Genomic DNA, 18102 nt, shown 5'->3' with positions numbered 1-18102 from the left:
CACTGGCATAAACATTTTATAGCTTTGTTTCTGTGTTGTTTCTGATGTTTAATCATGGTTTTACATTATTTTCCATGAAGGTAAATGCTTCTTGCTTGGAGGAAGTGACTCATGAAGAGGCAGTTGCGGCACTAAAGTCCACTCCGGACGTCGTGTACCTCCGTGTCTCCAAACACAGCTCCCTTTTCATTAATGACAACTTCCCTCCACCCGATGTCACCAACTGTGAGTACAAATCTCAAATTCGCTCTGCAAGCTAATGAGTAGTCAACCAATAATTTATCAATAAATATCTACTAAAGGCAACTTGTCATTTTTAAAGAACTTGAATTTTTTTCTATTTTTTAGGTTTTAAAATAAATTTAAAAAATAGTGCATTTTTTCAGAAAGAAGCGGGATATATTTTAAAAGTAATGTTAAAAACTACATTGTTCCCAACCTAATGACAAGAAAATAGATTAAAAGAAATGTTACTGGTGCTCTAAGGCTCATTCTGTTGTGGGCATGCAATAAGATTGTTCCATAAAAACAAAAAAAACCCTGCATGTTTAATTGGCTCTATATTTGAAGGGGACGTATGATGCAAAATTCACATTTGCAATATTTTTATACTTCCATTTGGTTTCTGCTGCTTCTAAAAACAGCCCAAGCACTTAAAAACACATATAGTCTGTTTTTGGCATTAAGTTGATGTTTTTTCATGTGTCTGGAAAATTATCTGTTTCAAAAACCTTCATGATTTAACGTCACAATTTAGCAGGCATTGCACCTCACCTAGTGACCCCAGTGAAGTCCAGCCCGTTACCTAGCAACCCCACCGTAGCCCAGCCTGTTACCTAGCAACTCAAGAACTGAGCAGATGAAGATGTCCTTATCTAAAAATTATTTTGTGTACAAAATGTAATGAAATGTTTTGTTTAGCCCATAGACATATACTAACCTGATCAAGAAAGCATAATAGGTTACTTTATAAAAAAATAGTTTGTTCTTTGTAGTTTTTAGTCAATGTTTTTAAGAGCCAACAAGAGCCACTTGTTGTAGTTTATTGTGAATTACATATTGTGTACAAAGTAATATATGTGATCCTCTCTCATACGTTCACATGTCTTTTAGAGCGCTGCAGAGAAACTAGACTTCGTAGAGCGTTCAGGAACATGTGGTTCAGGGTTATTCCAGAAGTTCAGTTTTAGCCTGTTTTACCTTTGCTTACCAATTGTTGAGATTATTGTCCTGTTGGAGCACAAAGCTCTGTCCAGGTTTCAACCGTCTAGCTGTTAGTTTGAGCTAAATTTGAAGAATATTGATCACTTTTCTTTAGTTACTACATTGGAAGCTAAACAGAACATGATCCTGATGCTTCTACCACCATGTTGGACGGTTGGTGGAAGAAGTTTGGGTTTGAAAGCCTCACCTTGGTTGCTTCAAACATCCTTGAAGCTTTTTCTCAGAAGCATTTGGTTTAGCTATGTGGCTGCTGCAAATTTCACTCAAGCTGAAAAAATTTAGCTTTATTGTGAAACATGAAACTGATGTTTTAGATTCTAAAGTTTAATTAGCATTAGCATCTCGTCCACTAAAATAGTTCTTCTAACAAGCAAAATGTCTCATGGATAAACATAACAGATCCAAGGCATAATAACACTTGGCAGTTTCCAAGCAGCCGTTTGTAATTGCAGTGTAGCTCATGTTATTTCTCCAAAAACTATTGCGGTTCAGTGAACTGTGCAGCTCTAGTTGAAACCTTTGCCACACTGTGGCACACTTTTTAGTACTGTTGCCTTACAGCAAAAGCATAATGGGTTTGCATGTTCTTGGTGTGGTTTCTGGGTCATCCAGCCTCCTGCAGTTCAAAAACACACTGTCTAGATTCCCCCTAGGTTGTTTGTCGTGTGTAGCTCTGCGTTGTCCTATAATGGACTGGCAACCTGCCCAGGGTGTAAATTTCTCATTATTTATCCACTGGGAGTATCCACCACTTCCCCAAAACCCTCAAAGGATTAATCAGAGGTAGGAAATGAACTTCTGGTTTGTGTTTCAACAGAACAATAATCCCAAACCCAAATCAAGCTGGTTTTTGGAATCAGTGGAGCGCTAATATTAAACTTCTGGTATGGCCTCATTGTTAATATGTTTTAAAGTTGTTCTGTGCCATAAAACCAACCAGTTTAAGTAATTTATGCCTTTTCTGATAATAAAAGTGATCAATTATTCTTCAAGAATTATGACTGTTTCTCTGGAGTAGATGTTGCTTAGAAAAACCCACAATAAATGTTAATTTTTGCACTATTTCATAAAGACGTTTGTTGCATAATCATTTTAAAACTCTGTCTAAATTATTTTATCATTTAAGGAGTCATTATAATACATAAACTTTGCTCTCGCCACTGAAATGATAAAGAATTCAGGTAGATCAGAAGTTAAACAAGAAAAGAAAGGAAGGAGCGAAGGTTTGCTCCTACACATGAAGTCTTTAAGGCTTTGAATAGTGAGGCGTCAGAGTGACTCACCCATGAATCATAAACTCAAAAGCATTCAAGGTGAAAACGTCAAAAGATGACATGCTGTAAAAAAAAAAAAAGTTAAAATCTGGAAAGTAAGAGGGAGTTTGTCAAAAGGCTGGTGAATCTGTGGGATTTCTGATTTAATAAATGAAGTAAATCAAGTTAATTTACAAAGATACTCTTGTGTCATGAAGAATGGAGCTGAAGCAGAACCAGACAGTGAGGCATAATTAAGAATATAATAATAATACTAATAAAATATCAAGTGATTCTATTTAGAAATTAAATCCTTTTAAATTTAATTAGGTTAATACAGCAGTGAGGTCCTACTGATATGTATTTTTTAAAGATCATTACCTGCAAAAACACAAAATCGTACTTAGTAATTTTGGTCTAGCTTCTTCCACAAATATGTTAATACATGTGAAATAAGACAAAACTAACTTACAAGTAACTATTCAACAAGATATAGACGCCTGTTTAACTAAGTAATAGTTCAGTTGGCAGATTATTTCACTTAAGATCATTTTTCCATGTTATAAAATAATCAAGGAATTATTTACTTAAAACAAGATCCTATATCTTTCTGAAAAGTTACTCGAACATTAGTTTTGTCTTATTTTAAGCATACAAAAATATTTGGAGTTGAAACTAGACCAAAATATTTTATGTTTTTGCTTCTATGAATCTAATTAAATATTTAAATTTTTAATGGTTTTAAACTAATATAGGTTGCTTTTTTAATGCAAACTGCATTAAAGCTCCAAAATTATGATGCTTCAAACATTTTTGTTTGATTAAAAAGCTGCTTATGTTTTCCACCAGCATATTCCCCACATCAGGACAACCACGTTAGTCCGTACATGAGTGGGAGCCAGTCTGTAAGCCCCGCCCCTCTGACCACGCCCAGATACTCTCCGCTGCCCAGGAGCCTGACGACAGACGAAGACGTTCCCAGGTGAGAATATTATTGATCCCTTGCACGTGACGTCACGCTCTCCAGAACTCCGCCCGCTCCGCCATGACGGACATCAGAAAAACCAATGCGCTCCTTTAATGCTAGTCTGAAAACGGACATCTGTAACCTACACTCATACTCGCCATTGAGGTGTGTATTATTGAATTCCCTCTGAATATCATTGATGGCCGCTCTCCAGTCTGGTAGGTGGCGGTAAATGCACCTTAAGTTGGTTGCCATCTGCCAATAAAACACAAAAGAAGTAGAAGAAGAAGAAGTCATCTGTAACCTAATATCGCTTTTTAAAGCTTATTTCACTTTAAAATGGTCACATGTTGCTGCGCGGTCGGCTGCACAAACAGACAACAATGCAAACCAAACTTGTCATTTTATTGTCTAACTTTTGATGAGGAAAGATACGGCGGCGATGGATAGTAGCCGTCAGTCATAAAGCCTGGCTCCAAGTTTTATCATCTGCACAATTAATATCTATATATATTTTCAATCTAATCTAAACTCATTTTCTTTGTGCTTGCCTGTCTGTTTGTCTTTCTGGTTTGTTTATTATCCTTCTCAGAGATTTATTCTGACCCAAACCATGTTTTTTTTTATCCAGTTATGACTTGTTGAGGTTCCTATATGAACTCGGTGACCTCTATCATTTCCTTCCCACTCTGCAGCTGCTTGTGTGTGTTGTTAGCAGTGAAAGGCAGATGGCTGTGTGAATTTTAGTCCGGCGTGTAAACTCAGGTCACATATGTGCTCATATACACACAAACGCACTCAGATCTCCTCCCAGTGCTGCTCCACTGTCTTTAATCCATTTTAATGGAGGGATTAAAGCCCATCCAGTCCTCGTCACTCCACTGGCATCACCGTGGTTACCAGAAAATGACTCATTTCGTCACAAACCTTTGGGCCAATGAGCGAGCGTCGACTATAATAAATCTGATAAGACCCAGACTGAAAGCAGGATGGTCATTTTGACGTCTGCTTTTCTCTAGTTGCTATTTTCTCACAGTAGTCATGTAAATTTAACAAATTGTCCACTTAAATCCATTTTAGTACCTTTAATCCTTCTCTAACCACTTTTAAATTGAAACATTTAATACTTATTTGGTTGTAATATTTTCCCAGTTCTATATCTTATTACTGTTTCATTCACAGAAGCTAGTTATGAAGACATATAATATGCAAAATTACTTGCATATTATTTTTGTCTTATTTAAAATGTACTAAGATATTTATGATTACCAAAATGCATTTATTATCATAAATGATCATTTTCTTAACATGATAGGATTTTGATTTATTGTTGTCACAATAAGTTCCAACTAATAATGCTTAAAACCTTCTAAAAGTTCCCATGTTGTTATATTTCACCTTTTTTCTCAACTGTTTGTTCAGTAAATGTGTTTCAATAAATATCAATACATTTGAAAATATGCAGGGATGCACAATATATGGTATTGTCCGATAAATAAAACTTGGCCGATATGAATAACCAATATTTATTTTTATCTGTTTCTGGTTGGATTTTCCTCCAAAGGTGTCAAAATGGCTGTGAAATATTTGTAGTATCCGTAAATATCAGTTATCGGTCATAAAATCGGTAAATATTAAAAACTGGATATTGATATTGGCCCAGATATTTATATTGGTGCATCCCAACAAACTTGATTTACTGAAGCTAGTGTGTATTTTAGTGATACAAATTAAGCTTCTAGATGTGACTGGTGTCCTGAAGAAGCAAATGGAAATGCAGGTGTGTCCAAAACGTTTTGCCAAAAAGAAAAATTGAAAGCAGTAAAAGGGCACGGTTATTTCTTAAGAGTTTCTTTGATTTTATGTGTTCACTAATATACTAAATAGACAATATTTTAATAAAGAAAATTAGTCAAAGGAATCTGTACATCATTGTCAATCTAAAATATAAACACGGTCTTGCACTGTTTTAAACAACAGGTACATTTTTTTGAGGGGAAGTTTACTGGCCTAGATTTTGTTTTAAAATATTAATTACATAAAAATACTTTGTATAATACCAAAATTAGCAGTGTGTGTAAGAAGCATGGTTAGTTGTAGGAACTGCAAAAAACTGAGAAAGTGTTATCCTGACATCTGCTGGTGAACGTAACGCATAACCTCAAAGTGAAATTCTTCCTCCATCTGAAATATTCCATCACCATCACACCTGTTATTATCATATTACTCTTTGGAATATGTCATCCTACACGCTGTTTTCATTTGTTTCATCTCTGCTCTGGGGTTTGTGTTTTTCTCAGAGAACCCAGGCGAGTGGTTCTGCAGAGGGGATCCACGGGTCTCGGCTTCAACATCGTTGGAGGGGAGGACGGTGAGGGGATCTTCATCTCCTTCATCCTGGCTGGAGGTCCAGCCGATCTATGTGGCGAGCTCCGAAAAGGAGACCGCATCCTATCGGTACGAACTAAAATCTCTTCCAGGACGGTTTTGGTCTCCATTATAATTTATAATGGCAACAATTCTACTTCTGTTACTTCTTAGCTTACACGCACACAGCAAAAATATAAAATCGTACCAAGTACTTTTGGTCTAGTTTCTAGTGCAAATACCGTAGTGCACATAAAATAGGACAAAAGTAACTTACAAGTAACTTTTCAGGTCGTTTTAAGTCAATAATTTCTTAGTATTGAGGGAAAAGTGCTAGCTTCACTGACAGATAATTAATACTTCACCGATTGGAGTTTTTTTCTTTTCTTCTTTGGTAAATTCCTGCAGCTGAAATTAAAGATATCTTGGTTTTTATTAGTGTTTGGTATTTTATGCCAATTTTATATTTGTCTTATTATTTTTACCAAAATTCATTTGATTTTCAATTTGATCATTTATCTACCTGTGATGTTGTGATTGTTGTGAAGCATTTTGGTCAGCTGAGGTTGTTGTAAATGTGCTATAGAAATAAACTGTAACTGGATTAGGGCAGAAACGATTCCTCGAATGATTCGAGTACCTCGATTATTAAAAATCCTCAAGGAAAATATATCTGCCTCGAAGCTTCGGTAAATGATGTTTTATTATGTATCATCATCTGTGGAGGGCAGCGCTCTTATTTCCGCCTATGAGTTGTTGTGAAGTGCTAGCTGCACGGTGTTGAATTGTGCAGCGTTTTGCCAGAGTTTGGGGGACAAATAAGGATTGTTGAACTTTGCGGCGAGATGGTTGGACTACAACAACTTTTCTGGAGTCGGAATGACGTTGTCACAGTTTTAGAGAGCGAGAGAGATCCGATTCCTCGGATAATTGTAAAAATATTCTATAGAGTATTTGATTACTAAAATATTCTTTTACAACAGCCCTACACTTGTCTTGATGTTATAAGTGAAATAATCTGCCAATTGAACCTCACTGCAAAAACACAAGTATTTTTGGTCTATTTTCTAGAGCAAATATCTTCGTACACTTGAAATAGGACAAAACTAAATCTTATTTAACTTTTCAGGAAGACGTATGAGCTTGTTCTAAGTGAAAAAATCCTTAATATTGATGAAAAAATGCTAGTTCTACTTCCAGTTTTAGTGTACAGCAATGACATGCTAAATAATGTTAAAACGGCAACATAGAATGTAACCATGGCAACCAGTGAAAGTTTAAAGATCGGGATTCCATTTTAGTCATAACAAGTCATGTTTCCCGTGTTGTAAGTTAAATAATCTACTTATTTTACAAGTGAAATAAGTTGCCAAATTGACATTCACTAATAGCAATTTTGTACGACAACTTATCTTATCACAGTTGCAGGACACAACGCTGACGACACGCTGGCTAACAGCACAGGACGCAGGTAACCATGGCAACCAGTGACAGTTTAAAGGCCGGGATTCCATTTTAAAACCTGCAGGATTCCTCTGTTAGATGTATTCTAAATGTCTAAAGAAATATGGAAAAATAAAAAAAATATGGACAATTCTAACCAACTGCAGCCTGTTTGGCTGTGGGAGTTGAGGCCTGGTTGTTTGTTGAAGTCATATTTTCTGGAGTGTGGGTGCTGACGCTTCGAATGAAAAATGGTTTTAATTTTCTTAAGAAGGGATTCAAGATTAATATAATCCCCAGATTGCAGAGGTGCTTAATATCCCTATAGAGTTACGTTATTATTTATTCATACAAGTGCACTCTGGAGAATAATTTTGATGTAGTAAATGCATAGATGTTAGCTGGACGCACTGACCCACTAAGATGCACTTTGAATATTAGGATCTGGGCTCAAAGAGTTTTGTGTTTGTATGTGCAGGTGAACGGGGTGGACCTGACCAGTGCAACACATGAGCAGGCAGCTGCAGCTCTAAAGAATGCTGGACAAACAGTGACTATTGTAGCTCAGTACAGACCTGAGGGTAAGTAGAAAAGATCTGTGAAACTGTAAACCTTTAAATCAGCTTCTGATGAAGAAGAGTTGAATGCCAAATAATTAGCAATATTTTAGGTCTGTCCGTACTTGTCTTTTTCTTGGGTAAACCTTCCACAGAAAAGTTACATTTCAAATTCTTAAATAAATTATTTAGTCAAACGTAGAATTACTATTTTGAAGAGTAAAGGTAAAGAGAAACATTAGTGCCATGTAAAGGTTTGAGCCATTTTTGGATTCAAAGTTTGGATTTGCTTTGTGAATATTACAGTCACATTCACTGGTATTATTTTTTAACAAATGCACAAAAATGCTGCATTTATATTTGAGAAGATCACCATTAATAAAATTAAATAAAATACTCTTCCAGCACCAATATGTGCAACATTTTGTCAATTTTCCACTTAAAAAAACAACAACATAATTTTGCAATTGCCATATTTCCATTAAATAAGGAATGCAATTAAAGTTACACATGAATAATGTGCTTACATAATAAATCATTAAAAAAACCTGCCACGCCATGATACTCCATCTACTTCCTGTTGTCTTCTTCATGGTTTGCGCCAGTGGTAACATCCGGTTGCAGTGTTTCTGTTGCAATTTTGCAAAATCAACCAACTTCGATACGGCTACAAAACCACCTTATCCTAGCACCAAATCTTTTTATCAACAAACAAGAGTTTTTTTTCACATTGGCATTTTTGCAAATTTATTTTTAGGGTATGATATTAAGCAATTATACGCTCAATGTAAACACAGCCATAGTCTTTTGAGCTGAATAGAAAGTTTTTTTTTAATGTGAATAGGTGGCAGATATCATAAGTTTATACTTCCTTCTACTCCTTTTCATTCAGAATTTGTTTTAGTTTTTACATGAAGTATTTATATTTATTATTGAGTGAAGGAAATAAAAAAATAAAATTAATGACAGGAAACTTTGTGTTTGGTAACATCATTCGGTTAAATAAAATATTGTTGTTTAAAATTGTTTAAATATCAAAAAACCAGCTTGAGTTAAAATAGAAACAAATATTTTTTTCCAGCCACTTTGTGCAGTGCAACAGTGCTTGTTGTGTCCTCTACCATGTTTAACGTTGATACAGTTCTATTTTGTTTCAAAGCTTCATCTTGACTCCTTCTCCAGATTTCTGCAACTTGAACACAACTGAACTTTTTGCTTCTCAATCCTGTCGAAAGTTTGCAGACACTTCAAACCAATTTAACTCAACTTTACCAATTATCTTTCCATGAAAAGTGGTCAAATTGATTGATATTTTTGCCAAAAGCTATCTAAATAACATTCTGTAGTTTCTCGTAAGCTTACTAACCAATGTGAGATTTCAACAGAAGATGAAAACACATCCAAAAGTAAAATCTCTGATTGCTCTTGCTGTGGACTTGCCTTTAGTTGTTGATTAAGGTCCATCCTGAAGGCTGTAACCTAGGAAACCAGGTTGTAAATAATGAGTGGTTTACGGTGGGGGGTTGAACATAAATCACACAGTTATAAATCAATTTACAAATGGACACACACAGAGACATTTTCACCACATTTGTCCTGATTTAGTGCTGGAATGTCTCTTCTGGAGGAAGATGTGTGTCTGATGTGTTTGTTTGAGGCTGTCATGAAATATTCAGCCAGAAAAGCCAGTGCTTGTTGTAACAAAGGTGGTTCTCTCTCTGCTTGCACATGACCAGTATTGTAATGAAGTTTAACAATTTTATTTAGATTTATTGATGCAATTGAAAGGATTGATAATAACATTACCAGTTTTTGTTCTCAGTGTGATATTTAGCTATGATTTAAGAGCTGACAAGATGACCTGATGTGTTTGAAATTAAACAAGTCAGAGTGCTTTTGTTGTAAGCCACTTTGATTTTCACTTTGATCTCAGTGCTGCCTCTGTTTTTTTATGCTGTTTGAAAAATTTCTAACTTTCATACATTTTCAACTTTACATCGTTCTTTGCCATCAGCCTTCAAATGGAGCTTACTTTAGCTTCAGGAGTTTACATTTATGTCACCATAATAAATGTGAATACATAACATCATGGATGAAGCTGAGCATTAAAACATTGCTATGAAGATGTTTTGTTATCCATTCTATCATATGTTGGGCTAGTAATTATTTCAGAATAACATTTCAAAGCCTCTCAAGCCAGAGTAAAGTGTTCATTGATAATCTGATACATTTTCTACATTATTACCAACAAGGGCTAAGTTTATAATTATCTGTAGTAGCAAATATAAATGCAAACAATTAATTGACCTACAATTAATTGTCAAGTAATAGTTTATTAGATTAAAATTAGTTACAGTCGATTAGCTAATAATTTCCACTTAAACCTTCTTTCACTGTTGTAGTTTGGCCTCCGTCCAGCAGAGGGCACCACTTAAGCGGAGTTGTTGATATAGAGTTAAAGATGGCGACTGAGCCGTACCAGAACGGGAAGTTAAAACGGTCCAAACGGAGTCCGATGTGGGATGATAAAATGGACTTTGTTCCGTTCTGTTTTGAGAGGTGAGGATGATGTGACAGGAAAGCGGAGAGGTCAACGCAGAAAAAACATGATGAAACTTATCAATTAGTCATTAGTTGATCGATCAGATCGATTCACTTTACATTAACTCATTAATACAGGTTGGAACTTTAAGCTGTACATTTCTGGGTGTGTGTTGTTGTTTTTTAGGATTTAGATCTATGAAGAGTTCCTGCAAATGAGCGAGAAACTATAAATATTGTATGAAACGTTAACAAGAATAAAAGATAAAAGAAGCCTCATCCAGCATATCTCATGCAAAAACAATCACTGGAGAACAGGCATTAACAACAAGACGGCGTGCAGGTATAAAACAAAGCAAATTAATCAACTAATAATGCTCCAAATTAGTTAAATTAAGCAAATGTCATGGGAGTTTATGGTAAGAATCATAAGGAGACTATCTGTGATATCGATTTAGTACTATAGATTACTAAATATGAGAATATTTATCTGGATAGATTGTAGGTTGAACTAACTTAACATGGTTTGCTGCCAAACAAAACGTAAATTTAAAAGAAAACATGAGTAGGATATAAAATTCTCTCTGCATTGCTGGAAATCTACAAATAAAATAAAATCCTTCAGGTGGCAGTACAGAAATGTCTGCACACATTTTAACAGAAGTGTGTCATAATCACAATTTAAGCTTTTTTCTACAATAAATATTTCAAATAAACAACAGATTTTTCCAACTTATAAGTGACTGGTTTGAGACTCACAGTCACAGCTTGATAACTTTGCCTAAAACTTGTTCAGTTTCATGGCATGAAGGTATTTATTGCCAAAAAATTAAAGCAAAAACATATAATGTAATCTTATTGCTTTAATTTGAAACCAAGAAGGGAAATGTACCATATTGTTTATTTAATTTATGTCGTTTACTTTGATTTTTATGCCTTAGTTAAGCTAGCTTCAGTTTGATTAGTTTTCTGACCGTTAAAACTGATCTGGTCGAGTTAGGGGTAAATTAATCAATTTCTCTAATAATTTGTTAGAATTTGACAAAAATATTTTGTAATATCCACAACTGCAGATTATTTTCCAGTTTAATCAGTGAGTGCGTGATAAATATAATCTTATATAGCTGCAGTATAAAAATAGAGATTTGAACAGTTGTCTGAACAGATGGTTTTGCTGCTGATCGCTGGGAGAAAACATGCTTATTTTCTGTTTAAAATCTGCTAAATGTGAGTCATTTAAAGTCAGAGAAACCATGTCAGACTGTGACTGTGGTCCTGGACCTAAACCTGATGAGATTTTGACGAAATAATCTTAAACATCTCAGCACCAAGTGACAAATGCATGTTGAAAACTGACATGACTTTTAAAATAAACTCATTTGTTGCAGATTATTAAAATTAAAGTTGTAAATACTAAATAACTGCAGTGGAGTCCTTGTAATATCAAACTAGCCAATTCTCAAAGTGAATTTTCTGCTTTCATCTCGCTCCCTCTTACACAGCGATTCTCTAAAGCTAATGTTGATGAAGCAGAGGAGTGTGTGTGTGTGTGTCTGCGTCGTGACACTCCTACAGACTTTCCTTGTGACTGTCCAGTGAACTCTGCATCAAACCTTCTGGCCACGCTGCGTTTTGGTTCAGCTCCTCGCTGGCGCGTGCTCATCTGAGGTCCATGTTTGTCCCATTCCCATGGCGGCGGCGTGCCGCTCTCCCTCTGTTTCACACGCAGCTCTTGCCAAAAAGACAGGAGCTCATAACAACCTCCAGCAGCAGGAGAGGAAAAGTGTCTGTGTGTGCAGGTCTCCTCCTGTTACTGGTATTAAATATGGAGCTGCAGCCAAACACAGAAAAGCACAACACAGCTAAATGTGGTGTGTGTGTGTACAGATAGATTGATATGATGTAGAAAGTTACAGGGAGTGAAAAATAGCTGATTTCAGCATCAGATGTAGATTTGTGTTTGTGTGTAAAATTATTTCATACTAAGTTAGTATCCTGAATGTGATTGTTGTAGCTACAAGCAAGTATAAATACTATAGACGCACTGATAAGAAAATTTGGGCCAATATCTAATACAGTATTTCTGTTACGGCCAATAACCAATATTTACCAATATTATATATAGTTCATTACCATTTTTACACGTTGGGGGGAAAAACATCCAGATAAACAGATAAAAATAAATATCGGTTGTTCATATCGGCCCAGTTTTATTTATCGGACCGATAGCGATATGTTAAAAAATGACCAATATTAGCCGATACTGATGGTGCCGAAACAAACTTTGAAACACTTGTGTTTCAAAGTTTGTCTAAATGTAATATACATATTAAAAAAATAACGCCAACATTAGAATTGAACTGATGATTATTTTAGTCATTTATTATTATGACAGTTAATCAGATTTAAAAAATATTGGCTTATTCTGCAGATTTCTCATTTGACCATTTAAGTGGATTTTTTCTTTTAGAAATACAAAATATACAAATAAGAAATTCCTTTTATAAATACAAAAATAAAAATATTCTACCTTGAAATGCAACAATAGTTCCACAAAATATTGTGATAACATTTTAAATCCATGTCGCCCAGCCCTACTCTCTACTATGACTACCTTCACACTGCAGACCTTAACGTTCAGTTAAGGTCTGCAGAATCTTAATTTCTTTTTTTGAAGTCTGAATTTTTTTTTGCTTGTTCATTCACACTTGTATGTGAACTGTAAACGACCTGAAAGTGTCCTGCATGCTCAGTAGAGGGCGCAATAACGTCACACTAGAGAGCGTTCTCAGTGTTTTGCCAACCAACTGCCATAAAAAAGAAGAAGAAGAAGTGCTCAGTGTTTCTGGAAGTAAACATGGATGCTAATGGTGGAGCATATCTTATGATTTTGAGAAGTTGTTATCCAACCAGAGCACATTAACAACTCAATCCTTTACAGTCCGCCATGGTTGGTGTTTTCCTTCCTGCTTGCGCGTATCAAGTCGCAGAACAGTGACGTTTGTCGAGTATCAGTGACATTCAGATTCAGGTCACATTTGAAAAGATTGAATCGGATATACACGGGGGATGGGTCGCATTCGAAAAAATTCTTACCTGTGTTGTTCAGACTGTCATGAAAAAGTCTCATACGGGCTGCAACGGGCGCTTTAGTTGTTTGATTATTATCCTTGGTTGCCTAGAAGTTTGCAGGTCTCTGGTTCACTCAGAGAGCAGCGTGGAGGATTCCTTCAAAATCTGCAACTGGTTTAACTGGTGAACACGCTAACATTTAGAGAACTATGTATGCAGTTTACTTATGCTGCAATACTAAGAAAGAAAAACAAACATAGTGTTATATGGTGTCTGTGACACTTTTATGCTTAAAGATGTATGTTTCATTTTAGTTTTCGAGGTGTTTCATGGCTGAATAAGATCACCAGTTTAAATCAATAATTATCTATCGACTGATTTTAAACTCTTTTATTGTGATACGTTTGTTGTCTTAATTAGGACTCACTTCAAGCATGAAAAAGTCCCACATATAACATTGTAGGTCCAACATTACTGCTTCAGCACCATGGACAGCACCATGGATATTTTCTTTTCTCTTCACTGAATTTTTTAAACACAAAGTCTTTATACACCAATAACATCCAACACATATGACAGATATGGATGGAGAGAGGAGAATGTAACTGATTGAAATTCCTCAGCTTTTTTGTCTTTTGAAGACCTCCTGTTCCCGTCTCGTTTCCGCTTCCTCGGGTTTCTGGTACCATCGCTGTTCGTGTTGAACACAAGAAAATAAGCACTAAATGTTCCAGAAAGGGCTGACCTTTGGGTTTCATATTCTCCCACATTAGTAAGTTTCCTGATGTTGGTTTGTTGTGCAGAAGTTTTTATTCGGTGGGATTACACACTGCTGTCAACACACACACACACACACACACGCACACACACACACACACACACACACACACACACACACACACAGAGGCGGTTTCTGTCAGCAGTAATACTGAGGTGATGCAGAGGGGATTATCTTCACTCCTGTTAGCCTACTTATTACACTTTGCATGTGTGCACTGTGCGTTTGTTGTTATTTGGCGGATTAGCAGCTTCTCTCTGTTTGGCTTTTAAATGTAAAATTGTAGAAAAACTGTTGACTAAATACTCGCTCTCCTGTCTCCTCTTGCTCGTCTCTTGAATGTGTTCGTCTTCTCCACCTGTCAGCTCCTCTTCCTCTTCCCAGTTCTTCTGCCGTCTGCGGTAATGGTCTGACTCACCGCCCACACAAATGTGATCTCAGGGATTTCAGGCATCCGTTGCAGTGGGTAGATGACTGATTTGAGATTTGCTGTGTGATGCAAATCACCGTTTTGACTCTGCAACTTGATTCCAGCATATAGAGATGAGATTTAGTCTCTGTTTTCTTTTCTTATCTCTTTTGCAACTTGATCATTCTAATCAATACCTGCATGGAACGCTCTACTCTTTAATTATTGATGAGCCTCAGTGCCAGCACTGTTATTTTTAGAACCTGGACCCCGATGTATGTTTCATAGGACTGACTTAAAAGGAGATTTTGTGTGTTTTTTTAAAAACAAGAAAGTAAAATTGAACTTTTTATTAAATGTTTTTGACAAAAAAATCAAAGTATGATATATTGCAGCATTAATTAATTGAAAAGTATAGGTCAGTTAGAATTGCTAAAATTATTCCTATTTGATTAATGCCATAATAATGAGAAATATATGTCAGATTTATTTATAATTAAATTATTTTAATTAATTATTATTACTTACGTCTTTAAATCAGATGTGTACGTACATTTTCTTATATTCTAAGATCTTACAACCGCTAAAATCTGACGCCACTCCTTTATTGTTTATATTTTGTGAAGAAGGAAGTTGCTCCCTGTGTCGTCTTCTGAGGTTTTTGTGTCATTTCCTTCTGTGGTTCTTGGTGCAGCGCCCCCACAGGTGAGGAGGGGAACAGGTTGTTCAGTCAGTTTGGCTGATTTGACACAGTTCAGTGTGAAAGCTGAAAATGTTACAAATGTTCCAATTTGGTCCCCAATTGAACTGAGTCTACCCGACTATGAGGTACCGTATTTTCCGGACTACGAGGCTCATTTAAAAGCCTTTAATTTGATCAAAAAATGACGGTGCACCAGATATATCCGGATCGCTTTATATATTGTTCTGGAGTAAAACGGCGCTTTTTAGTGAGTTAATATGGGTTAAATCTGGTTGTGCTTTCTGACCTCGAAGTGATTTTGTGTGGCGCTCTGTCAGCATGTTTTAGTTACATTACGGCTACCGGAGTAATATTTACTGTGCTTTAACTGACTGACTGACTTATCTGACTGTTTTGTTTTGCTTCATGCGCCTTACAGTCCAGTGAAAAAATAGCGAAAATAGATCATTCATTAACTGTTTGCCTTATTATCCAGTGCACCCCATAGTGCAGAAAATATGGTAGCTTAATGAAAATCAAAAGATTTTGAGGCAATGAGTTTGCAGATATTTTTTTTTTAAATAAGGAGAACTACCGATAATTAGATTGTTCAGTTTAAACAGAGACACTAATCATTGCCACAGTCTGTTCTCAAATATTTCCCTTAGGCAGGTTTTCGGTTATGATCCAGAGATGTTTAAACAATCAACAGAGAGCAGAGAGAGATACAGTATCTGGAGGGGAAATGTTGGTGCAATGCTCACAGCCCTGGAGGCGCGATCTGCCCGTCTCCAGAGGTTTCCCGCCCGATGCATGCAATGCAGAAAACGGCAGATGTTCGGTGGAGAAACAAAGCTCCTCCTGGGAACCAGGAGAGGAAAGGTAGATGTAGGAAGCAGGGAACATGAGCCCCAGAGCCATTTGTCTCTGTCATCACCCCCTCCCCCTTCTCTTTCTCTCTTCATCCTCCTCCTCCTCACTTCTTTCCCTTCTTCTCTATCACTCTCTTTCTCTCCATTACATCGTTTTCAGTTGCTCTTAACCCGATAACGCTGCTGTTTGTTGACAGAAGAACTTAATTGTGGATTGTGTGAGACTAAATTGAAAGCTAAGGGGCAGAAAATGAAAATTGTGTCTGTTTGGAATATTTCAGTCCCTGGAATCAGTATTCAAATTGCTTGTTCGGGGCTTTTTGTGTGTCGCGGTGCTGAAGCGACTCCCCAGGCCAAAGTAGGGCAGGAGAGCCTGGCACCGACTCAGCTTCCTGCATGAGTGACCTGAGGAAACACTGTGCGTGTCTGTCAGTCAGTAGGCGTGTGTGTGTGTGTGTGTGTGCGTGTGTGTGTGTGTGCGTGCGTGCGTGCGTGCGCGTGTGTGCGTGGGTGTGTGTGTGTGTGTGTGTGTGTCTCCGCCCTACAGCAAGAGAGGGGGAGGAGCAAAACGAACACGCTAGTGAGCGAGGAGTGGGGTAAGAATAGGGAGTTAGCATCTGTTGTTTCTGGCATCTGAGCAGCTCTGGACTCGTTCTAATGCACACTAATTCATTTTTACATTTTTTTTTTTTTCTAATTTCCTCTCTTCACACACACACACCGCATCTCCCCCGACCCCTCCCACACACATTGCTGCTCTCGCTGGCTTTCCCCAGCATCTCCGCTCTTCTCTTTCTGCTCCTGCACATCCCTGGAATGTGAGAATCAAACGTCTCTCTCTGTCGCGCAGTCAGACTCTGATCTGAAAGCCGCCGTGCCTGCATCACGTTGTGGACGCCGGCCGTGTGTGAGTACAGCCGACACGGCGACAAAACGATTGCTTGACAGTTTGATGTCTTGCCTCTAGTATGGATGAGACTTTTTCTACTTGAAAAAGTGATGACTGACTGAACTTTTTGCTAGAAAATGCTAAATCTACTGCTTCAAATTCTTCTCTCGTTTTTCTTTTTTGTTGCCTTTTGTCTTTCTAAGGAGTCAGGAGTAATAAAATTTCATCTGCAGCCTCGGATAAAAAAATTGGAACAGTTTTCCTCTCCATAACTTTTTCATAAGTCTATCAGAAACGGTTTAGCTGCTCTCAATCAAAACTGCACTCATTTTTCATCCTTCCTGCTTCTTTTTGCAGATTTAAAACTTCCAACCTGCTGGTTTTGTTCTTTAACGTGCAGATTTATGCTGAAATATAAAATTCCTCAATTTTGAGCTGGATTACAGAAAATGATGGTATAAATCTCTGAAAATGTCAGACTGGGGTTTGCACTGAAAAGGCAAACAGTTTGAGAGAGAAAAAGAGAAAATGTTTCTGCAGAAGGTCATTTTGTTTTTCCTGTTCTTTTTAAAGAGCAAATGGAAGCAAATTTTTCTCTTTTTTTTATTTGTCACTATCTTAGCAGAAAATAACAAACGCAGCACTAAAGCATATGAATACCTCTTGGTATAAATTACATCTAATTTGACTTTAACTCTGTTTTGCATTGGCTAGTTGGTTGCATTACATGAAATTAAAAATGAAATTCCTCTTTATTTGAGATGCAAATGAAACTGAGCTGAAATATCTTTGACAGAATCAGAGATATTTCAGCATCCAGATTGGTCCAGCTAGCGTGTGCAAATGCATGACCGCCTGTACCTTGAGTGTGATTGAATTACTCCGGGTTAATTAGATTGTGTCGTCCACAGTACTGGGTCAGACACTCACACAAGGACATCCTTCAGTGGGGGGGCTGTTTGGGTTTATTACTGCTGCTGGAGCTGAGTGGGAGATAGTCAGCATGGATTTATGACACATTTCTGTTTTTTTGTGCTGCAGCTTTTAT

General features: G+C 36.8%; 1 protein-coding gene across 10 annotated transcripts in view; it reads left to right on the top strand.

Annotated features, from left to right (window-relative positions):
* LOC102219363 (discs large homolog 1-like protein) overlaps window positions 1-18102 on the top strand; it is a 132398-nt gene that overhangs the window by 90560 nt on the left and 23736 nt on the right. For 9 of the 10 annotated variants that reach the window (XM_023339928.1, XM_023339927.1, XM_023339929.1 and 6 more), the window contains 4 exons: window positions 81-225; window positions 3327-3459; window positions 5745-5901; window positions 7733-7835. In XM_023339928.1, the coding sequence (XP_023195696.1) occupies window positions 81-225; window positions 3327-3459; window positions 5745-5901; window positions 7733-7835 (538 nt within the window). Of the gene's footprint in view, window positions 1-80; window positions 226-3326; window positions 3460-5744; window positions 5902-7732; window positions 7836-16782; window positions 17073-18102 lie in introns of those variants that run through there. The other variant, XM_023339935.1, reaches the window with a different exon arrangement.

Source organism: Xiphophorus maculatus, chromosome 9, assembly GCF_002775205.1.
Source record: "Xiphophorus maculatus strain JP 163 A chromosome 9, X_maculatus-5.0-male, whole genome shotgun sequence".
NCBI classification, from domain to species: domain Eukaryota; kingdom Metazoa; phylum Chordata; class Actinopteri; order Cyprinodontiformes; family Poeciliidae; genus Xiphophorus; species Xiphophorus maculatus.
The sequence above is the reverse complement of the archived record's forward strand: the minus strand, read 5'-3'. Positions and strand labels throughout refer to the sequence as shown.